This window comes from Sebastes fasciatus, chromosome 3 (assembly GCF_043250625.1).
Source record: "Sebastes fasciatus isolate fSebFas1 chromosome 3, fSebFas1.pri, whole genome shotgun sequence".
NCBI lineage: Eukaryota > Metazoa > Chordata > Actinopteri > Perciformes > Sebastidae > Sebastes > Sebastes fasciatus.
In genome coordinates this window covers 13,395,162-13,420,697 of record NC_133797.1, presented here as the reverse complement: position 1 = coordinate 13,420,697, position 25,536 = coordinate 13,395,162, and the positions used below count along the sequence as shown (strand labels likewise).

The 25,536-nt window shown below is 40.5% G+C and overlaps 1 protein-coding gene across 3 annotated transcripts; it reads left to right on the top strand.

Annotated features, from left to right (window-relative positions):
* The first annotated feature begins 586 nt into the window (after positions 1-586).
* Positions 587-24,734, top strand: b3gntl1 (UDP-GlcNAc:betaGal beta-1,3-N-acetylglucosaminyltransferase-like 1). Of its 3 annotated transcripts, none has more exons than XM_074629087.1 (13): positions 587-675; positions 4,880-4,998; positions 5,602-5,718; positions 5,819-5,918; positions 8,842-8,906; positions 10,715-10,780; positions 11,678-11,773; positions 15,787-15,882; positions 17,305-17,429; positions 22,438-22,573; positions 22,724-22,792; positions 23,622-23,696; positions 24,567-24,734. In XM_074629087.1, exons 2-13 carry the CDS (start codon positions 4,912-4,914, stop codon positions 24,645-24,647), a joined length of 1,113 nt encoding a protein of 370 aa, XP_074485188.1. In that variant the 5' UTR covers positions 587-675; positions 4,880-4,911; the 3' UTR covers positions 24,648-24,734. The 3 variants fall into 3 exon arrangements, with proteins under 3 accessions (XP_074485188.1, XP_074485187.1, XP_074485189.1); XM_074629086.1 differs by lacking the exon at positions 587-675 and adding an exon at positions 4,588-4,727; XM_074629088.1 differs by lacking the exons at positions 587-675; positions 4,880-4,998; positions 8,842-8,906 and having other exon boundaries at positions 5,696-5,718.
* The last annotated feature ends 802 nt before the right edge of the window (positions 24,735-25,536 follow it).

The window sequence follows — 25,536 nt, the reverse complement described above, 5'->3', positions numbered from 1 at the left end:
ACTAGAACAGTAAAGTTGCGGACCGGACAGCTAAACCTGCAGCTTCAGGTGATCATTCTGTGAAGGTTTAACACTACAAATGATTCCCTTCACATTTTATTATTGTCATACATTTTTATTATTATATAAATATTGATTATAGCTCCTTTAAATATATTTTTTGAGGTACATAAGGCCACTCAACATCTCTGTGAGGTTGGCACTGAAAGAGCATCTTTCTTTCTTTGACTACACACTACCACAAACAGCATCACAGGTTTAATAAATCTAAATTGCTATTAAATGTTGACCATATATCAAGAAATCCACAAACACTCACATGTACTAACATCAGCAGGAACCAAGGCAAGAGTTTTAATTGACATTGTATTTTGGTGCTCATGAGAAGATGGAGTTGATATGATCCATTTCACTCATTGGCCACTAGATGGTAGTATTTACCCAACGTTACCCTGCAGGTTCTTTCTAGCTATTCAGATACAGCCAGCACAATTTAGGCTCCAAGAAGTAGCACTATAAACAACAGCTGTAGTAATTCAGGTGTTGCACTCTAACAGTTGATATCCTGCCATGTGTGTTTTTATCCAGCCAAACACTACAGCAGCTGCTTTCACTGATGACACCTATCATTCTCCAACTGATGGACTCTGCTGTAAACATCTTTCTCTCTAACAGGTAAGAAAGAATACTTATACATGTAGCATTTCTTATGCAGATACATTCAAGACAAGCCAGTATCTTGTAAAAAGAAAAGAAAATTACCTCACACTGCTCTTAGGACATCAAACTAATGTTTCAGTCCTTGGGGCCATGGAGATTGGGCTTGTAGTTTCCCAGATACTTTGTCATGGACTAAAGTATGACAGTATTGCGAGTTGCTATGGAGATTTCTTACCCTTGACAAAGTATTAAAATTAAAGCAAGACTGATATTGCCATAGGCTGCTAGTAAAACATGGCGTCTCCATTTTTTTCCATTTATAATGGCCCCCGTCAACATGTGTCTCCTATCTGTGTGTGTCTGCATGATGAATTAAGGCGACCGCAAATTCTCTCAAAAGGTCAGTTATGCCCAATTCCCAAAGCGAAACTAAATGATCAAGGAAATCCAATCATGCCCCAGACACACTCACACACTTCCCTGCTCTTTAATGTCTGGCAAACAAAATCAAGTGATGGCAGACCTAAACAGCTGCAGTCTCGACCTCCAGATACGGTAACTCAACTCGTGTGCGCATTTGATTTCGCCATGTGGTGTTGATTTGGCAGAGGAAGGGATTGAATGATTGTGAGACTGGCTGTGAGTGCGAGTGAGCGCAGAATTGCAAAAGAACATCCGAGGCCCTGTGGACCTGCAGTGAAGGGAACTGGACAAGCTTCACAACCACAGTCAGAACAGAGGGACTCGTAACCTCAACCTGAACCTCTAAGAGGGAAGCTTCTGAGTAATATAATTGTCTTTTAGTTAATCATGCATGGCGCTCTCCAACCATCAATCTATATTAGTCAGTGTTTTTCGAAAGAAAGTAACACATTTCCATAAGAGCGTACAGTCTTCCTCCTAACTACCCTGTTTAGCAGGTGTGTGCGCGTTGTTGCATGTGTCCAGTCAGGACAAATTTCCTCTTGATCCCATTTATCATGCACTCAAGCACGAGAGAATAATTCCTGGTCTGTTGCCCCCCCTGGAGCTGTTGTTCCTGGCCTGCAGTGAGGCGTTCGTCCAATTTCAAAGAAGCATTCAGAGTGATAAAATAAGCTTAGTCCGATCAAGATGCTGCTCCAATGTGGGAACAATTATTCTCCAGCGTAATCTCTCAGCTACATCCTGTCTGAGTGGTGCCCCGATTTAGGAAGAGTGTGTGTCTCTGTGTAATAAAATTCAGGACTTCATTAAAAATAACACCAAAGTTAAGCAGCTTACGTTCCTCCAGGCTTTTTATTGCTCATGAATTGTTTTATCAGGACACAAATAAAAAAGAACAAATAAGGATTAATGTGACGGTAATAGGGGGCCATCTGTACTCTGGAAGTGCTATAGATCTAATGGGTACCAGAGTTATTTCATGATCCAGGACTGTTTGATTCCAGACCCAGATCATAAACTGTTGGATCATCCCTGCTTCAGCTGCGTGCTGTGATGTTTTTTTCATTTTGCTGTTACAGTAACTATGGTTATTGTTAACCCTCTGAGACCCGCAATAGACCGGTTGTTGTCTTTTTTAGTGGGGGGACAGGGGGTCTTTAGGGGGAGATAGCAGGTCAGCAGTAGATGTCACATAGAAGTGGTGTACATCATCTGGAAGCTGGGAACCTGAAGATTAATTTGAGAGGCAGCTCAGCACTGTGTTTCAAGTCGTTCTAGTCATAAATCAGAAATAAACATGAATTAATTAATTGATTAAAATAAAGTGTATAAGGTTTTAGAACATTGAAATGGAATTATATGTATTCCCATGCTCTATTATGTCTTATAAGTTGTTGCAGCAATTTTTGGGTTGATACCATTTGTTACACAGATGTTACAGATTTCGACATTTGGAGATTTCTGCAAGAATTGCACGTCTGTAAACTGTAGACTTGTGGGTACCCATAGAACCCATTTTCATTCACATATCTTGAGGTCAGAGGTCAAGGGACCCCTTTGAAAATGGCCATGGCAGTTTTTCCTCGCCAACATTTAGCGTAACTTTGGAGTGTTATTTAATCTCCTTCCTCACAAGCTAGCATCACATGGTTGGTACCAATGGATTCTTAAGGTTTTCTAGTTTCATATGATATCTGTACCTTCTAGCTCTAAAACTGAACCTGCTACAGCCTCTGAAAGACAGTTAAGTCAGGTCTCAGAGGGTTAACTATGGTTAGCCTAATCTAGTCACTCAGAATGACACACACATAGGCCTACTGATAAAACACCTGGAGCTGGTACAAAACATAACGTTAAACACACTGCACTGAACCTGCTACCTGCTATTGGTTGGAAACAGACTCCCACACACACACTAAGTCTCTCTTGCTCTCTCACACACACACACACACACACACACACACACACACACACACACTCACTCTCTCTCTCTGTCATTATTCATTTACTTTCCTTTCAGAGAGAGAATGATAGTCAAAAACAATATTTCAGCCCATCCTGTTTTTCTGTCTGCTCACCAAGACAAACCTCCCATGCTGCAGCTGCCAACGTTGACATAAAACACACTGATCTGGTTCCCTATTCAACACTCTACAGGAAAGCTAAAGAGCTGCTGCTCTGTTACATGTCATCAAAATGAGTCTGACCAAACAAAACAAGGGACAACAGAAAAAGATAACTCTTTACTTCAATGAGTATTTGTTTTAAAAATCCCAAATGATCTGAAATTGAAAATAAAATAATATATCAGTTACATTAACAGATCAATTGACTCTCATCACACTGTAGTCATTGTTCTGTGTTTTATAAACTATAATTTCTTTCTGTGTGTTTAACTAGAGAGAAAACAATTTGTTTCTATATTTCCTTTAAAACATGTTACTTTCTTATGTTGTAAAAAGGCAAATTATGTTTTCGTTTTGAATTCAACAAATAATAATGAAAACATAAGCCTGAAAATAATAGTTGTTGTATACGATCACCTGTTATCAGGTGAAATAATTCACATAACAACTGAACAATCTCTATGAGAAATGAGCAAACTCCACCCACTGATGAAGGCCACAGGATGTGGATGAAAGCTGTGGAAAAGTTCCAGTTCTGCCAAGACTTACTTGTAATTGAGTACTGACTACCAAAAGACAAATGTTGTGATACATAATGGCATAATGGCCAAATAAGGTGAGGGGACACTTTATAAATATATTTCAAACAATATATAAATCTTGATTGAACACTAATTAATGATGATTTGTCAGTTTTAAAATGGGAATACACCACATTGTGATTGATTTTTTTTTTTTATGTCCTGTTTATACATAATTTTTGGAGAAAAGGTTTCTGGAAAAGTAGAAAATATTTTTTAGTAAAAGCCCAAATTGCGGGGATAAAGGAGGACGGTCTGCAGGACAGAAAGTAATGCACTTTCATAGACTAAGCTACTGGAGTTATCCTGCACTATACTCATTTTTAACAGTCTCTTCTGCACTATATTCACTTTTTTAATAGTCCTGTATCACAGTTGTTACCCTGCACTATATTCAGTTTTAACAGTTTTCTTCATCTCCTTGTAGTTTTATATCTGGTATATTTTTTTGTACTTTGTACTTTGCACTACTAACTTTTTTACTGCCTTTTTACTAACATGTTTTGCACTATGGAACTGTGATGCTGGAAACTTGTATTTCCCTCGGGATCAATAAAGTTACTATCTATCTATCTATCTATCTATCTATCTATCTATCTATCTATCTATCTATCTATCTATCTATCTATCTATCTATCTATCTATCTATCTATCTATCTATCTATCTACCTATATCAGGCTGTTTAAGCTGGCGCTATGTAAAACACTTTGGGTGACGTCACTGTTCTCGATGATTGACGGCGATTTACAGCCAATCAGACGTCTGTCCGTGTTTTTACACCAGCCAATGAGCGTCTAGGATTCATTGTTTGCGGAAGTTGTGAAGCTGTAAGACACGCCGCTAGCTGGGACTACACGTTTAGTTAAAATTATTACTTTGGGCGTCACTAAAATGTACAGAACACCTTCCAAGAGATGTCAAATGTTGACGTGGGTACGTTTTACGTAGAGAATAGTTAAAAATGAGAGCTTACTGACATTCTATTCACGTTTAGTAGCCCACGTGTGTCACTCCTCGTCACCGACTGTCTTTATAAACGTCGGTTATTCGGTCAAGCCTCGGCTGACGGCTGTTTCGTTGCCCAGATAAGTGGCGGACTCTCCGGGCAGAGGTTGACATGAACCCACAAAAGAGGCTCCGCACCACAGAGGATGAAACAGAAGCACCGAGAGGAGGAGAGGAGGAGAGGAGAACAGTGGATGTGGTGAGGGATAGACTGACACACATGCACAGCATACATTGATGTAGCCTACTGACCTAAAGGAGAATAGACATTAAGAGTGGACAGACAGTCTGAATGAGAATAGGCAGTCATTTTGACATGTAATAGCAGGGTAAACACAGGTATAATTGATAAAATGAATTATGGTCCCATTCTATTTAGTGTCACAGCCATTCCAGTGAGCCAGCATGCACAATACCAGGGCCCTGATCCACCTAAATGGAACAAGACCATAATTAATGCTATTAATTACATCTGTGTTTACCCTGCAATGATATGTCAAAAGGCTGCTGTGAAAATGGACCTATTGAGAAACTAGGTCTTCCTAGGTGTTGTTGTAAACATTGGCATACTGTTAATTTGAAGCTATCTATTAAATTAACTTGATGATTTGCACCCTAATTTCTCCCAAAAATATATCACAAACTATCTTTAAAAAGTGTCTCTGCAGCAGTTTTCCAATTTATTTCCAAATGAAATCCCTGAACTGGTTGAAATATTATCCTTTATGGGCTATTTATGGGTGGTTGTTCATGCATTGATTAGTTGCATTGACTGTAGAATCTCTGTGTTTTCTGTGCTCAGAGTATTGTTGTCCCAGTATACAATGCATCCTGCTGGCTGGATGAATGTCTGCAGGCCATACTACACCAAGACTTCACTGGAACCATGGAGCTCTCTGTATTTGACGACGCAAGCACTGTAAGTTTGCATATTTATATGCAGATATGTAATTTGTCCCAAAATATGAGACCTCAGTTGAAGTTCAAATTCTCTGTCTGTGTGTGTGTGTGTCATTTAGGACGACTCCAGGAAAGTGGTGGAGAGTTGGACGGAGAGGCTGGAGGCGAGGGGCATCTCAGTAGTGATCTCAGGCCACAACTCTGCCCAACCCAGAGGAGGTCAGTAGACTTTTAGGTTGTTGATCAGCAATCAATTCCCAGTCCCGACAATGGATATAAAACAGTAGATGCCACATTACGTCATAACTAAACGTCTGCCATCTTACCTGTTTACAATTGACACATATGGGCAGCAACTGTTATCGCCAATCGAGTGTTAAGTAAACAACATGTTAACGTTAAGGACGTCCTAAATTCCATTTCACAATATTTCAGGTATTCCTTTTAGTAAAGCAAATAAAATTAATCCATGTCTTGATCAGGTAGGTTAAAGTAGGCCTAATTCAGTTGCAGAAAAGAGATTTGTACTGTAGGTCAAGTTTGCAATTTTGCATAATTCCTGCGATTTCTCCGCATTATCATCATAAAGTTAATGTCCATAACGTTACCTAGCGATGAGGATGAAAGACAATTGAGATGAGTCCATCAGGAGTTCTGATGAAGGCATTAAAGCTTCAGTAGGCAACAATTTTTTGAGGCACATTTTTTCAGATTACCTGTTTCATGTACTACTGTCAGGATATAGCGACCATTTGATCATATTTGCTCCAATCTCTCCTACTTCAGCTTTAACTTTTTCCAAACAAAACTCTATCAATTAAAACAAGTCATTTACAGTTAGCAGAGCTCTAAAACTGTTCCTCTAAGCATTAAAGCAAACCCCATAGCAGTTGATCGGAAAAAAAACAACATAACAAGAAGTGACTGATTGTAATTATCTACCTATAAGCCATAATACTGAATCTATTAATGTACATAAAAGATATTACTTAATGTAGTATATGAGCCATTCAGACTACCAAAGACAGTTTTTACATATGAAGTTCACATAAAATTGAAAAAATATAATCATTGTCTGATACATAAATGCACAATTATGAGATTATCTTCATGATTAAAAGCATGATTTGTTCTCTTGGGCCTATAATAGTCAAAATTCTACCAAAATCTTTTTGATTATTGATGTATTGTGGTCCCGACTGGATTATCTTGTCAAACTCTGACGTTGGCAGTTCATTTTCTATGTGAACCCATATAGGCTGAATGAAAGAAAAGGCAAAAAAAGGAACTGAAAAAATTTGCAGAACTTTGGAACATGCGTATAATTTGAGCATGAAAATGAATTCCACACAAAATAACTCAAAGTCCACTTAGTAGCTTTCAACTGTATCTCCTATTCTTCTCCGTCATGGAAATAGCTTCCCAGCAGATCCTGTGACCCGTTTTGTTCTGGTGTTCACAGACAGCTGACATTGTCTGTTTTTAGGGTTTATTTAGTATCTTTCTGTGAAGACAGCTAGAGGAGGTTGAAAGCTCAAGAAAAAGCTAGTAATTTGACCTTGAGTTAAGATTATACTGTCAAAATATGCTCAGAATTCAATGAGTGGCTGAGGAAAATGAGTAATGTATGTTTGTGACCCATTAAAGTTAGATATGTGACATATTTGCATTGCCTCTTTGCATTGGTTTCCAGTTGATTTTAGAATTGATTTTAAAGTTTTACTCATAACTTTTAAAGCTCTCTTTGGTCTGGTTCCAGCATACAGTTGTGGGCTTTTGTGCACATATATACATACCATATACAGTATATACCTGCAACCGACCTCAGAGTCTGCAACAAAACTCTGCTAACAGTCCTACTAAAAAGAAACTAAAGGAAATTGTGCATTTTCTTTCAGCGCTCCCACACTCTGGAACAGCCTTCCTGTCGAAATTCATCTTGCTACCTCAGTGACTTCCTCTAAATATCTACTAAATACTCATTTTTTTAAGTTGCACTTCTGCATCAATTGGGCCTCTTGTGTGACGTATCACCTTTAACCTCTCCTTTTGCAGCCTTCAAATGAAACTCGTGAGCTCGTGTTTACAACATGGGAAGTCGTGTACACAATATGCTTGGCGTTTAAGTGGTTAAGTCGTGAGAACAACGGCAATATTAACGTTACTGTCGGCATCTGGAAGCCACAGAGGCTAACAATTTAGCAAGCTAGCGTGCGGATAATGCAGTAAATGCAAAGACATAATGACGAATGATGAAAAAGACTGATTTTCAACAGACATATTATGAAATTACAAAGAAAAACGTTTAAAAGCGAACTAAAATTAAAATATATTTGCTTATTATGCACCGAATAATTAACTTCCATGGCCTCTGCCATTTCTGACAACATCAACAAACACGTCACAACTCGTGAACTCAGTTTCAGAAACTTTCCACTTACGAGATTGTGAATACCACAAAAGGGGGGCGTTCATATGGACTCTTATCGTGACCACGTTAAACATGACCCTATTGGTATTGTCAGAACAATTTCTGCTGTTTTAATCTTTTTTTGTTTGTCTTTTTATTTTTTCTGTGAAGCGCTTTGTAACTTTGTTTTGAAAAGTGCCATATAAGTAAAGGTTATATTATTTTATTAACAAGTGACGTAATCTTCCTTGTCTCTAATAAGTGTGTTGGTAATCTGTATACTCAGAATAGGGACAGTACATGAAGAGCCCACACTTGTGGAAAACCATCCGTTGGACACCAGAGAGTTAATAACATCAGTCACTGGATGAGCAAGATCGTAAAAACGTTGTGTTCGGGAAACCAAATTAAGAAGCTTGGTGTTTCGTTTTAGTTTTATATTCTTCTGATTAACCAGGGAACAGCATGGTGATGATCACTGTGACAGACTACCGGTCTCATGCATGTGACTGGCATGCCTTTATACTGCTGCATTTTGTGGTTTGACATTTTGAAAATGTCACATGTTTAATGGTTGAACTTGATAATTACTTACACATGGATAAATAGAAATAGTTAGCACACAGAGGCAAATAAACACACACACACACACACACACACACACACACACACCCACTAACACACATACATATACACACAAGCATAAACATACTCTGTTCGTTTGTCTTTCAGTGGGATATGCAAAGAATAAGGCAATAGCTCAGAGTTGTGGACAATACTTATGCTTTCAGGATGCGGTAAGTGTGTGTGTGTGTGTGTGTGTTAGACAACATGTTTAATTTCACTGTCCAGAGTCAACACTAATTAGATCCTATTGGTTTGTCAAAATAAACACGCTGTACATGGACACGTTCACACAGAGACCTCAGCAGCTCAGTGACTGTTTGACAGACCTGTCAGAACACATGACTAATGAGCTGAGCGCAGCAGTTGACACATGTTTGTTTTATGTGTTTATTTTCATATGAGTGGCAGCTCTGTCTTTGAAACAGTGCCTTGTAGTCGCTCGTCTGAAGGTCAGAACTACAAAACAAAAAGCCATAAAATCTAAGTTTATGATCTCTGTTCAGATTTATTTTTGTGCTAATAGAATAAAAGACTCAATGACAATACGATTGCTTTCTCAGAAGACAGCCAACTGCTTCTATTTGTTCTCTTGCATTTGTTTCTGTTCCATTCCTCGACACTGTTCATATTAGGGCTGTCAATCGATTCAAATTATTTACTCGCGATTATTCGCATGGTTGTCCATAGTTAATCCCATAGTGGGATACTGGTATCATATGAAACTTGAAAACCTTAGGAATCCATTGGTATCAACCATATGTCTACCGTATGTCATACTTGCATGTCACGAAGGAGGCTAATTAACGCTCAAAAATTGATAAATTATGGCTTAATTTTGGCGAGGAGAAACTGGCATTGGCCATTTTCAAAGGGGTCCCTTGACCTCTGACCTCAAGATATGTGAATAAAAATGTGTTCTATGGGTACCTACGAGTCTCCCCTTTACAGACATACCCACTTTATGATAATCACATGCAGTTTGGGGCAAATCATAGTCAAGTCAGCACACTGACACACTGACAGCTGTTGTTGCCTGTTGGTCTTGAGTTTACCATGTTATGATTTGAGCATATTGTTGTATGCTAAATGTAGTACCTGTGAGGGTTTCTGGACAATATTTGTCATTGTTTTGTGTTGTTAATTGATTTCCAATAATAAATATAAACATACAGTTGCATAAAGCAGCATATTTCCCCACTCCCATGTTGATAAGAGTATTAAATACTTGACAAATCTCCCTTTATGGTACATTTTGAACAGATAAAAACTGCTTGACTAATTTGCGATTAGTTGTGATTAACTATGGACAATAATGTGATTAATCTCTATTAAATATTTGAATCAATTGACAGCCTTAATAATAAGGCTAATCTAATTTTACCTCATTTGTTTTTGTGATTAATGTGAAGTAGCTGCTGTAGCACTGCAATTTCCCTCTTGGTATAAGAAAGTACTCTAACTAGCTAGCAAGATAGGTATTACTGCTCTGTTCTATCCAGATCTATCTATCCGTCTGCATCTGTCCGTCTGTCGATAGATTGATAGTTAGACGGCTAGCTATAGAGTCAGGCACTTCCAGGAGAGAAAACAAAGTAGTTATTAATGGTGGCGTACACCTCATTGAAATGAGACTTTTAAAGATGATGACACTGATAGGGAAGAAAATATTACTCCTATAGTTTCATGTAAACTTTTTTTGACCAAACCTCAGATCTATTTGTTCAAGTTGAAGTGTGTTTGTATGGCATAACCTCATACAAAACCACTTAAAAAAGTGATTAAAATGCAACCAAAAAAGGTATTCAGAGAGACAGCACACATACAATAAGTAAAAGAAGGCAAAGTCAAAGCTAAACAAAACAGATATGATATGAATTCTTATACTTAAAGTAACTTAGTGTGTACTTGTTTTGCACATGATGCTTCCTATAATTTACATGTAGTATGTGTTTAATTTTATATATTTTTTGTTCTTCAGGATGATGTTATGTTGCCCCAAAGAGTTTGTCTGCAGTATGAGGCATCTGTCCTCCACCCAAACTTTGTAAGTTCTCCCTCAAGTATTTGCTTACTCACTTCCTTTCCTCTCTGTCGAACGCTGCCTTCACCGCTCCTCCTTTTCTTCTTTTCTCCTCACTTCTCTGCCTCCACTTCCCTTCCTCTCTCTCTCTCTCTCTCTCTCTCTCTCTCTGACCATCTGACCAGTCCCTCCCAAGAATATTCATGTTGTTTGTGTCAGTGTGCTTCCATGCAGTTGGCATGCAGAACAGTGTGAGCATCCGGTGTTGATGCTTTCTGTGGCCTGCCAGGTCAGAGGTCAAAGGTCGTGTGTGTGAGGGAAGTGAGGGAGACTGCATGGAGACAGCGGGCTTGCTGCCCTGCACAAACAGCCTGCCTCTTTCTGTATAGCTGTTCTATTTTATGGTTCTGGATAAAAATATGGTCCTCTGTTTTGTTTTTCAGTTCTGTATAACCTCTCCCTTCTTTATCTAAGCCCCTCTTTACTTCTCATTGACCTCTCTCCTCTGAGATCCGGCCTGTACGTATCAAACAGGGTACAACTGATATGATTCAGATATGGTGACGTCTTAAAAATGAAATGTTTTGTCAAGAAAACACATTCCTATGATACAAGACAACGAAAAGCTACAAAATGTTCACACTTGAGATGCTGGAACCGAAGAATTGTCATTTTGGAGTGAATTTAAATATTGGTTTGTCTTAATGGTCGTTAGACTTTTTAATCTCAAATGTACCTTTATTCTGAAGGCTTACTACAAAAGCCAGAAGTGATTTATGCAACTTAACACAAACCTATGAAAACAAAACTCACTAGTTATTTCCATGGCAGCGTGTTTCCAAAATTGCTGCAAATGTTTTCAATGGTTCCTGAAAGGAAAATATTTTTCATGCTCATGGTGTATGTGTGTTTCGATGATAGCTGATTGGCTGTAAACTTCGGAGGGTTCCAGAGGGATCTACTGAGCGTTACACTCGCTGGATCAACACAATCACTCAGGATCAGCTCATCACACAGGTAAATACCCGCAGCTTGGCACAGCATGCATGTTCAGGGCGCACATACTGTGAATGTTTGTGTGTATGTGAGAGGTCACGTGCCAGGCGGCAACCAGGTCAGACAGAAACAGGATACGTACCTGCCGTCCGCAGTTTCCACGGAAATGTGGCAGCGGACTGGACGGAGGGGCGCAGCGTCACTCCTGACCTCTCCGTCTATCCTAGTCCCACCAGAGGAAACGGGTCACGCTGCCAGCTGTCTGCTGAGGGTAGTCCTTAGTGGAAACTGTTGGCGGTGGAAAAGTGCATTTTGCAGACAAAAGTACTGCGTGCTTATTTCTGTTTCAACTGATCCTGCAATAGACGTTTTGATATATAATGCTTATTGTATTCATCGATGTGTGAAAGTTGCTGTAAACAAATCCATCCCTAAAAATTTGTAAAGCTTCTCCACTCCTCCCATAGACTGTATATAAGTAACAATATGCTTGTTTATGCAAATGTATGTATATATTTATTATTGGAAATCAATTAACAACACAAAACAATGACAAATATTGTCCAGAAACCCTCACAGGTACTGCATTTAGCATAAAAATATGCTTGAATAAAACTGCAGCCCAACAGGCAACAACAGCTGTCAGTGTGTCAGTGTGCTGACTTGACTATGACTTGCCCCAAACTGCATGTGATTATCATAAAGTGGGCATGTCTGTAAAGGGGAGACTCGTGGGTACCCATAGAACCCATTTTCATTCACATATCTGGAGGTCAGAGGTCAAGGGTCCCCGTCAAAAAAATGGCCATGCCAGTTTTTCCTCAACAAAATTTAGAGTAAGTTCGGAGCGTTATTTAACCTCCTTCACGACAAGCTAGTATGACATGGTTGGTACTAATGGATTCCTTAGGTTTTTCTAGTTTCATATGATGCCTAGTCTTGATCTTGTCTTATCTTTTATTTTATTCAGCTTTAAAACTGAGCTCGCTACAACCTAAAAATCACAAGTTGCATTAATATGTTAAAGAAATTAGAGACGTTAAAACCAATTTGTGTTAACACGTTATTTTCACGTTAACTTTGACAGCCGTAGTTTAGACATTTTTACACTTAAGAAAAACCTAGACATAATAACTGACTGGGCAGTGGCTACTTAAAGCTGTTATTGAGTGAACATCTTTGCATACCACTTTAACAGCTAATGCTTCTACTTTCACCATATTAAATAGTCACATTAATCACTAAATGATAAATGATGTACTAAATGTGACACCACTGGCCGTATTTCTTTGTGTGTAGAGATGGATGTCTGCTGTTGCTGTCTGAACAAAACACACTGTCTCCAAGGATACAAGACAACCTGGACTCACTCTCTCTCTAACACACACACACACACACACACAGTCTGCATAACTCCTTAGCAGGCATTCCTGGATATTTATGTGATATTAAGTTTCATGGAGCATGAGAATGAGATCATACATTGATTCTGCAGGCTTAAAGGCAGCTCGTTTCCCCTTCGCGTTTCCTTTCTTCACTTTATCTGACTTTACTTCCAGTTTCTGGGTAAAGAAACTGAACCTAACTGAGTTAAACCAGAGATTTACTCGGGGTGAGGCTTGTTTAACTTGATCCAGAGGTGGACCCTGAGTGTTCATCTGTAGGACATTAGATATGGTTATCCCACCGACTCGCCCTCTCCCTCTCTCTCTCTCTCTGTGTCCTGGTTTCCCAGAACTCATTCTTATTCATGCTTTTGGCCGCAGCTTACATCTGCAAAATGTTGCAATATTACAACAGAAGGGAGAGGAGATGTACGTAGGTGGACTCACACATACACACACACACACACACATATACTAGATTCTGTCCAGCTGTTTGACTGGCTGATTCCAGATGTTTTCCCCAATTTTCTTCATCTGTGATGCATTTCAGTTATGCAGCAGTATTCAGCTTCGACCAAGAATAGTCACACACACATATACGCACAGCAGGGGGAAACACAGTGGAGGGGGAAACGACTCGACCTGGAATGACCCCCTTCAGATTCAAAACGCAACAACACTACTGAACAAAGCACACTCACGTACAGACGAAAAGGAGGAAGAAGAAGGGGCGGGGGTCTGGAGAGAGACGTGGGCAGCAGTGGAACAAATGAGTTGGGAGTAAAAAGAGAAAGAAATGTAGGTGCTGTAATGCGGCCCGGGCGTATTAAAGAGGTTGTGGTTAGAAAAGAGAAGGAGAGGTCAAAACAAAGTCAAAGATCATGTGCGAGAGGATGGAAGTGCGTATCCTTCAGCCGCACACTTCAGGAAGCACACACTTCTGTGAGAGAGAGAGCACGTGCCTCTGCACTCTGACCTATTTTGTTTGCAGGATTAGAGGTTTTGCAGAGTCCTTCTCCGTTTGACTGTTTATTCCTAAAAGCCAAGTGGGAAATTTCCCCCGAGCCATCAGCCAAATCCTGGTCATGTTTCAGCTGATATGGATGTTATGTTCTCGACAAGAAGTTCCTTTATTTATAAAGTGGAGCTGAAACACAAAATGCTGTTTCCTGCACTGTTTGTGTGTGTGACAGCTTGTTGAGAGACAAACTGCAGGGGATGAATCTAATTACATATCCTGGTGGTAACTCTCGCAGGATTTGATTGTAGAAGTCGTGTAGCCGTGTAGAGTGCAGACTTGTTTGTATGTTCACATTAAACACAAAGAGATATTTATATGAATATAATAAAAATAGGGCTGTCAACGCGATAATAACACGTTAACGCAAATTTGTTTTAACGCCACTAATTTCTTTAACATTAACGCAACTTGTGATTTTTAGGTTGTAGCGGGATCAGAGTGAAGGAAACCATTGGTACCAACCATGTCATACTAGCTTGTCGCGAAGGGGGAGAAAAACTTTCATGGCCATTTTCAAAGGGGTCCCTTGACCTCTGACCTCAGGATATGTGAATAAAAATGGGTTCTATGGGTACCCACGAGTCTCCCCTTTACAGACATGCCCACTTTATGATAATCACATGCAGTTTGGGGCAAGTCATAGTCAAGTCAGCACACTGACACACTGACAGCTGTTGTTGCCTGTTGGGCTGCAGTTTGCCATGTTTGTGATTTGAGCATATTTTTATGCTAAATGCAGTACCTGTGAGGGTTTCTGGACAATATTGTTATTGTTTTGTGTTGTTGATTGATTTCCAATAATATTTATATACGTACATTTGCATACAGCAAGCATATTTGCCCACTCCCATGTTGATAAGAGTATTAAATACTTGACAACTCTCCCTTTAAGGTACATTTTGAATGGATAAAAATGTGTGAAAATGTAGTTTCTCTTTATTTTCACTTCTTCAACCTTATTTTAGAGTGTTGCATGTCATGTTTTCTCTCAGTGCACTGCTCAAAATTCACTGTAGAATCACATATTGACTTTTCTGCAACATCATATCAGTTGCATATTTTTCAAAATCAGTCTTGTTTCTGTTCCATCACTCATCATCTCCGTCCACTTTGATTTAATCAAAGCTTCTAAACTCATAGTCCGCCCACTAGTCGATATTTGGTCAGAATATGTTTCCCATTTCATTTCCTGACCGGGATTCAAACCTTGACCTTGCTCAGCTGAACACCTATGGGAGATTTTGGACTGACATGTTTGACAGTTCTTTCTACCACCGCCATCATTAAAATAACTAACTGAAAGAATATCTTTTGGAGGATTGATACTTGCATGTTAAAGACCAGTAAAGCTATTCTGGGAGCCTGTTGTAGCCCAGCACTTTACTAACACATTTTATGTTGTTTTTTTCATTTAATCTGTATGCTTTGGTTCAGGTGTGATCAATTATCTCTCTGGTTCTTCCTCCATCCAACACACAAACGTTGTTTAAAATAGAGCAGGATGCATAATAATAGACATGTAACCTGAGTTCTTTGTGTAAGAAAAATTGTCCGTTCACAGTAACCAGTATGGACACAACACAGTATTATATGACTGATATAATGTCTGAACTGTTCTTGTGTCTCAGGTGTACACGTCTCATGGGCCCTCAGTCGTCATGCCAACATGGTTCTGCTCAAGGAACTGGTACCTGAAAGTTGGACCGTTTGATGAGGGAGGCAAGGTGAGAGTTCACGCCCAAACTATTCCCAAAGCCCTTTCACTCCGTCTTAGTGTTTCTTTCTTGTGCCTCCCTTCTCTTATATTTCCACTCCAAATGACAGTCCATTCATTCATTCATTTGGTATCAAAAACTTTTGAATTTTTCAGATTTCAGGCGATTGGATGGCGAGCACTTCTGTTCTGGAAGCTGCTCAGAAACCCCCTTATTGTCAATATACCTAGGGCAGCCATCAGTCAGAATGCTCTAGGTCTTTAGTTTGTGGCTGTAAAGTTTCATGAGACTGTGATTATCCTAGAGGTCACCACAGGTCATTTTATACAGTCTGGTCAAATTTCAAAAAGTTATCTCACTAGAATGAAATGGCTACTACCATGGTTAGTGCCAATGAATTCCTTAGGTTTCTCAGTTTCATATGATACCAGTAGCTTCAACCTGCTGCCTGTTACAGCCTCTGAAAACGTAAAGTCGGCTGAGGGCGCCAGCGCCCTCAAGGACTGGAAGAGGTTAGAGCAAGATATTTAGATCAATTTGAGAAATGTTTAAAAAAAGTTAAAAGCTCATAGCAGCTGCTACCACAGCTTCTGTGTCAACTGAAAATGACGTTGGTGGGGGGGATCCCTCTTCGTTGCTTTTCCTGAAGTTTCTTCCACTTTCTTTACCTGTTAAAAGGGTTTTTATTTGGTTAAGTTTTTCCTCATCCGATGAGAGGGTCGTACTGTAAAGGACAAAGGGTGTCGTATTCTGTACAGATTGTAAAGCCCCCCGAGGCAAATTTGTGATTTTGTGCTGTACAAATAAAATTGACTTGACTTGACATTAGCACCTATTCCGTCAATTTCAAATATTGAAGTTAGGGCTGGCAAACGATTAAATATTTAATCGCAATTAATCACAAATTGTGTATCTGTTAAAAATGTGTCTTAAAGGGAGATTTGTAAAGTATTTAAATACTCTTATCAACATGGGAGTGGGCAAATATGCTGCTTTATGCATATGTATGTATATATTTATTATTGGAAATCAATTTACACAAAACAATGACAGATATTGTCCAGAAACCCTCACAGGTACTGCATTCAGCATAAAAAATATCCTCAAATCATAACATGGCAAACTGCAGCCCAACAGGCAACAACAGCTGTCAGTGTGTCAGTGTGCTGACTTGACTATGACTTGCCCCAAACTGCATGTGATTATCATAAAGTGGGCATGTCTGTAAAGGGGAGACTTGTGGGTACCCAGAGAACCAGTTTTCATTCACATAACTTGAGGTCAGAGGTCAAGGGACCCCTTTGAAAATGGCCATAACAGTTTTCCAGTTATCATCACGTTAACTTTGACAGCCCTAATAGAAATATATTACAATTATTAACCCCAGTCATCTCCAATCATCATTTCTCACTCTACTTCCTTCCTCTCCAGGGAGTCCCGGAGGACTTGCTCTTCTTCTACCAGAGTCTTCGTCAGGGAGGGGGCGTGGCCAGGGTCGATCAGTGCCTGCTGGTGTACCGTTACCACGAGAAGGCCACCACACACTCTGTAACAGAGTCAGTATCACTACACACGCCTTCCCCTGCTACACACACAGAGACACACGCACACACACACACACTCGGTCACAGTGTTGTGTCTTCCACGTACTCACAGCTGTCTGCTGGCATCCCAGAATTTCTCAAGGCTCGATATTCTCACACACAGACGCATGTTTTCGTAATCTAGAGATTTTCATAATACGTTTTTGGAATTCCAGACACTTTCCCAGCGTATGAATCAGGACACTTCTCTGTGTGGAATGTTCAGTATCTCTCAGACTCTGTCGGGAGGGAATCAGATCTTGTCGTGAACCATGTTTGAGATTTTGTGTGTGAGTGTCTGAAGGATCTGACACTGCTGCTGTTGCCTGTGCTTCAGCAAGGTCATGTAGTGTCTGCAGGTGCGTGCGAGTGCCTCAAATGGCAAAACACACCAAAGGAGAAGGGCTGTTTTCGAAACCGCATACTATACTAGTAGTACGTACTGATTTGGCCAAAATGTAGTATGTAGTATGCAGTATGCGAACAAAAGCAAAATCTCCAGTATGCCAGAAATACCCGGATGACGTACTGATTTGGAAAAATTCTCCAGTATGCATCGGACCAGTCTATCTCGCCTACTGTATCCCACAATGCAAAGCGGCGGAACAGTACAGGCTACGGGTATAAAAACAGCAGCCAGAAGCTGCTCTTTTTTTACGTTTTCTGTAGCCATTTCAACACTAAATTCACTTCTGAACGTTTTTGAGGCGAGAAATCAACTGTGTAGATTATTAATATCGGCAGTTTTACGAAGTTAGATGGCGAATCGAACATTTGTTCCACCGTTGTCGGAGTTTAGAAGCTCCACAGAATACCGTGACAGCCAGCGAGCGCCTGCCCGGGTCGCTGCCAGCAAGCCGGGTAGTCACGCTCAGAGACCGCTATGAGCTGCTGGAGCTCTCTAGAGACCGGTCTGTAGACGAGAGGCTTTGATTTCCTTGTTGACGGATAGTTTGTTTAAATATCACAACACAGATGTCCATTATAAATTAACAGGAACCTGTGTTTATTTGCCTTTTTTCGAGTTAAAAAGCTCCACAATCACCCGCGGGCGTAGCTCGCTGGAGAGCCGGCCAGTGACGCTCACAGAGCAGCTGTAGAGCAGCAGAGTGGCGAGGGAAGATGAGAGGAGAGGAAGAGGAGAGAGAAGAGGAGAGGAGAGAGAAGAGGAGAGGGAAAGAGCAGCTTCTGACGGGGCAGAGAGGTTCCTGATGAGACAACATGACACTTTTTTAACATGTCTCTAATATCTGGAGGGAGATCAGTCCTTTTGCTGTAACTGAAAAAGCAGTTTGAGTAAAGTAAACGTTGTGGATGAATGTTTTATATTTCCCGTCTCTCCTCGTTGATGATCCTGTTTGTCGGACTTCTTTATGAGCTGTCAGAATAAATAGTTTAAACCTGCAGTATCTTATAAAGTAAACAAGCACAACATAAACAACAAAATCAAAGTTGTATTTTTTGATAATATTGTAATAGTGGTACAAGTTAGTTTTTTTGTCCTGTGCTTTAAGAGCTGGTTTGAAGGCTTAAGCCTCGTCTAGCATACTGCTAAATACATCACTTTAACTGTCACATACTGCATACTACTGAGGAACGCAGTATACAGTATGTACTGTATACTGCATACTGCGCTCCTCAGTAGTATGCAGTATGCGGTTTCGAAAACAGCCAAGGTCTTTCCTGCCTCCTCCCCTCCCCCGCCACGCCTCCCTCCCTTTCATCCTCTCTTTCCTTTCCTCCTTCCTTCCTTCCTTCCTTCCTTCCTCCCCTGCATCTGTCCACTGCTCGTAAATCTGCCCCGTGTTGACGCACTCCTTCAACGATCATCCTCCTCTCTGTCTTCATCTATCATCGGGCTATTTTTGGACGCCTATTTCAAGTTCGCCTTGCCTACTTTCTACTCCCCCACCCCCCACTTGTTGTCGCCCCATCTCATCTCTTTAGTCAAATGAAACCATCATCTTCTTTCTGTCTCTTTCTCTCTCTCACACGCACACACACACACACGCACACACAACACACATACACTTGTACTTGTGCTTTTTTCATGCAGATTGACTTATTTCCTAGAAACTTCTGAGCACATCTCTGGTAAACACAAGATTCAAAGTATGTGATTCTTTGTGGAGAAACTCAGTTTTACAGATCTGTCGATTAAATCAACTAATCGATTAGTCAAAACAAATGAAATCGAAGGAGCAATATGCCGGGTACACACTACACGAGAATCAAGCAGATTTTGTGCCTGATTCCTCCCTCCCGACAATCGTCAGCAAAGCCCTGAGTTTTTGATGGTTCTAAAGATGATCTTTCCAGATATTCTTGTGGTGTGAGGTATGTTCAGAGTGTGTTTAACATCCCCCCCCAGTCCATCCTGACCACACTGATTTCAAATCACAAATATTAAACATGTAAACTATTTACAATTGGATATCCTGTTGTGTGTGGGGAACCCCGAGGACAGCCGATGACACAGTCACGTGGAGAAGAACGATAGCCAATTGAGAACCAAGCTGACTGAAGAAGGAAAGACAATCACCGCCGTCATTGCGGCCGAGGCTAATGCGTGAGCACATAAAGTACTCCAGGAATGACATATTTTTGTAGGCCAACCAGGAAGTTAGCATCGCACTAGTTCCCTCGACAAAAAGCCAAGGGGATTTTTCCATTGGCTTTTGGATTATTGCAGAAAAGAAGCTCTGTGGGTACCCTGCCTTCGCCCAATGTCGGCTGGGATCGGCTCCAGCCCCCCCGCGACCCCTAACGGGATAAGCGGTTGCAGATGGATGGATGGATGGATGAAGAAGCTCTGTGGCAAACACTTGAACACCACTTTTATGATTTTTGAAGCGTGAATGCAATCGCCAGAAGTAAAAATCTACGTTATGCTATAAACGAACTACACCACGGTCGCATGAGCGTGAGTATACACAACGAGGCTGTAAAGGAGGACGAGTAATATTGTCTCATTTAGTCACTTGTTATCAACTGCCTTTTTTAAGACACGTAAAGGCTTCAAAATTCATGAGTGGGGTATTTATTGATGTATTTTATGTCGTAGAACAAAACGTTAAAATCTCTTCAGCTTGTGTTAACCACAGACCTTATTTCAGACATCTAACTAAAAACCCATTCAACAAACCCATTGACTTCCAGACGAGGGAACCGGAAGTGCTAAAATGCTAACTCATTTCTGGGTTTTAGGACTCATTCCTGTAGCACTCTATACAAAACGTGACGCATAAAGTAGTGGGATGGAAGAATTGGAAGACCAACTTGTCGATTAGTGGCAACAACACGAGTGCTTATTTAACATGTCTCCATCTCCATGACTTCATCCATTCATTCTATTTTTTCTTCGTGACTTTTCAGTACAAAGTAGTGCAAAAACTAACTTCACTAATTCTTCCTGCCCGTCATACGCCATGTTTGGTCACACTAAAGTCACGTTTGATTGTGAGATATTTTGCAAGATTTCCGAAATCGTAAATCAAAACTACACACTAAAGGAACAAATTAGTTAAATTTAACAAAACATGTCGTTATGTGTGGAGTCTCACATTTTCAAAATCTGTTTGGGCCAACCTTTTGTCGACTAAAAATGTCTTCGGTCGAGGACGGCCTTAGCACACACACACACACACAAACACACACACACACACACACACACACACACACACACATCATGCAATTGTAGAGGCTCTGTCGGTGAGGTGAGAAGTGTGTTTTTAAAAAGTCAAGATGGTGCCAAATAGTAACTGAGATAAGAGGCTTCTCAACACAGAAAGGCTGTGTTTATAAATGTGAGCGTGCGTACCAGAGTGCATGAACGTGCGTTTGCCTTTTGATCTGCGGGGTATTAGGAGCATGAAGGCTTCAGTATGTGTATACAGATACAGTTTATTGTAAATCTCTGCCATGTCTTAGAATCAAAGCCTGCATAGAGAATGTATAGAAAGTAATCTGGAGACCACCCGCGCTCCTCGATGGTGGTGGGTTTGTTTGTCATACGGGGCCCACTGTTAGACCCAGTAAGACGCTCACATCAGGAGATGAGAGCGGAGCCCCTCCATGTGAATGTGTCCATATAATTACTCAACATCAGTGCATGCCTGCGTGTGAGAGAGAGCGAGTGAGAAGGAGGAAGAGGTTAAGAGCATGAAGAGTGTGAAGACGCATATCTGAGTGTAAAGGTGTAAGTGTGTGTGTGTGTGTGTGTGTGTGAGGCCTGTGCACAGCTGTGCATATCAGTCAAAGAGCAGGCAACAGGAAAACTAATTTAAAACAGGTGCAATGTTTTCATCCACTTGAAAAATCAGACTGCTGTTCATCATAAATCAGTTGTAGTTTTTATTTAATGCAGTGATTATTATCTGATCTGACTGAAAGTATGATTCTGATTTATTACTTTATTATTTTTGTAGTGTTATCTTGTACTCATCAAAGTAATTGCTGAATTCGGGGAACTAAAAAAAATTCTGACGAGCAAAAAATACGAGCAGTCAGATCATCAGACGGGCTGTAAACAGAACAAACAACTGATGATTTATTACAAATTGTTGACAGTTTGGGTAATACTTTTACTTTTTGGCTGAATTTTCTCAACAATCTTGACTTCGACCTGCAGACGTTATCTCTGATTTTAAACTTGTACTCTACGTGCTTCTAGGGCTGCACAATTAATCGAATATTAGTCGCGATCATAATTTTGGCCTCCCACAATTAAATGAACATGAATAAAATGCGTGCTCCGCTCATAGAAAACTCTGCTGCGTAAATCAAGCGCTTCCTAAACTAACAGCTAGAGATGCAACAAAGTAAAAGCACAACATGGAAGTGAAAGCAGCTCTCTGTTTATAATAATCGTGATCTCAATATTGATCAAAATAATCGTGATTATCATTTTGGCCATAATTGTGCAGCCGTACCTACTTCTGTGTCCATCGTCTGATCCTCCACTCGTCTCCTCTGTTTCCAGGGAAACCATTTGGAAGCTGCGAGTGGACTTCCTGCAGGAGCGAGTTCTCAGCCAATGGGAGAGCTTCACCATATGGAACGCTGGGAAACAGGGCCGGAAGCTGTACCGAAGCCTGAGCCCAACCAATCAGAAGAAGGTATGCTACCTCCAGCTATGCAATCAGATGTGAGACATTAGCCAAGTTAGTTTTTTTTCCGCCTATTAGTGGATCGAACTGGTGGAGAAGGTCTTGGTGTGGGATGTGAGTGTGTGTCATCTTTCACCGCCATTCTGATTCTTTTATCAGGTGACAGCTTTCTGTGATGTTGACGAGAACAAGATCCAGAAAGGCTTTTACACATATGAGGAATCCAAGGTGAGATCAGACACTGTGGATACAAAGTACACCAGAGGGCTGTACTACGAAGCAGGATTTGGGGTTAGCGAGGTAACTTCAGGGTTAACTCAGGGTTTTCAGTCCTACAACGGTGGTTCACTTCTTATAGGGGTAGTTTGTCACTTATGCTGAACAGCTAACCTGCTCCGGAGCAGGTTATGTTCAAGATAAGCGATCAACTCGTATAAAAGCAACGCCTAGTGACCAAAGCTTGGTGCGCGGATCGTATAATAATATTACACAAATGCAAAGCAGTTGATAATCCAGGCTAAAAGCAACACAGTTTAAACTGACAAATGCAGGAAGGACTGCTGACATATGACATATTCAACTGTGTTACTTTTAGTCTGATTCTGTGTTTAACTTCTTCATATTTGTCTAATATTATAGTTTGCTCTTCCTTTGTAAAATCTGCCGATCTGCTGACGGTAGACTTGTACATGTCTGTGATTGGTCGTATGCTGCAAACACCACCCCTTTTATGTGAACGCGCTCATAGCCAGATTGAGAAACCGTGGGTTGATTTACCAAGTTGATAAACAGCTTCGTAGGACCGCTTAGCGGGATCGCGTTTGTTAGAGTTAGTTAAGCCAGATAACGAGAAGATACCCTGGGTATGTTGAACTCGCTGCGTAGTACAGGCCTCTGGTTTATTGTGATTCAATGTAAGCAAGGCCAAGTTATAAGCTATGATCCAAATGAAAGGTCACCCAACCACTTTTTTTCCCAGTGAATCAGATTGCTTTGAAGCTGTGACCAACAGTGATACACAGTTAATGTGTCTCTCTTTCTCTTGATATCCCTCCAGGAAAGACCTAAGCCCAAAATCCCAGTCCTGCACTACAAAGACGCCTCCGCCCCCTTCGTTATCTGTGTTAAACTGGTGAGCAGAAAACGTGTTTGTGTGTTGTATGTTTGCTGTTTCTGACCTGCCTGTCCCTCAGGTCTGTAATCTAAGTTAACGACATAATGATCAAGGGCGTGTGCCCGGCACAGGACATAACACACACACACACACACACACACAGGAAATGGGTAGAGACAGCAGCCTGATCTTTGATCACATGACGCTTATACAAACATCTGATGTTTTTACCACTCAATTTGATACAATTTGTTCTGCCAATATTCATAGCTAGTGCTTAGCCTTGACCTAAGATAATGACATTCTCTTTTTATTAATGTACAATAACACACACACACACACACACACACACTGCTGTTCTGACAGCCAAATCACTAATTGCCTATTTATCACCTTGCCAGATTCAGATGTCGAATCTAGAGCGACCCCACCTACGGGGGCTACTAATTGCTCAATTATGGGAAATGGGAGACGTAATCATAGTCAGAGGAGACCTGGACTCAATCACTCTCCCTCTCCCGTTCTCTATGACACACACACACACACACACACACGCACATAAACACCTGGACTCAATCACACAAATTGTTTTTTAATCCCCAGATGTCGAATAACTATAATCAACAAATATACAAATTAGTTGTACATTCTCCATGGTTGAGCGTAGTGTTTTGTCAGTGAGTCTGAATCTTGTAAGCCCGTTTATAACCTTTGACTTTAATTCAATGAAGCTAAAACACTGAAGACAACAAGGACCTTCATTAAAAAGGCAAGGCAAATGAAAGAGTTTAAGGGCAAACGGTGATTCTTCTGATAATGCTTTTTGGGTGGATTTGTTTTTTTTACCTTCTGCCATGTTTTCTGTTCCTGTTGTTCTTTCATCTTTAGGACATGACGGGAGGCGTTCTGGAGGAAAACCTCAACTGTTTGCAGCTAAAGGAAGGAACAGATTACTACCATTTCAACTGAATGCCCAGAGTGGCGGAGATGACAAGAGGAGCCCTGCAGCTTTACCAGCCCAAGAGGAATGCACAAAAAACTGAGCGCGCATATGCGAGCACGCATGGGACACCGACCCGGGTGATTTATACGTGTAAGAAGTTACAAACAGTCCCTTTTAAAGGTGCACACCGTCACCTACTGTAGATAGCGCTTGTTAAGTCAATGAAAGCAATTTGGTTTTGTATTATCAGTCGATAATTTTATCAGCTGTATTTAATTATTGGAATAATCCATGATAGCATCAAATTTCACATTATCTGCCAATTATGTTACGGGCCCGATATATATCATGCATCCCTAATTTTAAGTTTTTATAAGATGATTTTATCTGTGGGAAAGAGTGTGAAAATTGAAAGTTCTCAAAGTTTCACTTGGCAAAGTTGACAGAGCTGCTGATAATGGCACACCAATATATCCCAGCCCTGTTTTTCTCTACCTCACATCTGAACCACAACACTGGGATAGTTGTTATTATTGAGAGGACCGATTCCAATCTCATATCTGTTCATTAAATATGAAGCTACAGCCAGGAGACACTTAGCTTAGCTTGGCACAAAGACTGGAAACAGGTGGAAACAGCTAGCCTGACTCTGTCCAAAGGTAACAAAATGTTCCTACCATGTTTGTTTAAATCGTACAAAAAATTAAAAAAAGTACAAACTTGGGGTTATGTGCCAAACTATTTCTTGGTCGAGTGCAGTTACTCCAGGTTTTTTTGGTAATTTTTACACTTCAAGTTTCGTATGAATCAAACAAACTACACATAACATGTTAATCAGTGAGCTTTAGGGGCGCTCGTAGGCCGATTTTGTGACCTTTCGATTTAGGCCAGTGGGTTTCCCCGTTTCAAGTCTTT

Bases quoted from the DNA above. Each gene is read 5' to 3' on its own strand.
- b3gntl1 (XM_074629086.1), top strand. The intron at 17,430-22,437 runs GTCAGTATCACT...CTCTGTTTCCAG, and splicing joins ACCACACACTCTGTAACAGA to GGAAACCATTTGGAAGCTGC. The intron at 22,574-22,723 runs GTATGCTACCTC...TTCTTTTATCAG, and splicing joins GCCCAACCAATCAGAAGAAG to GTGACAGCTTTCTGTGATGT.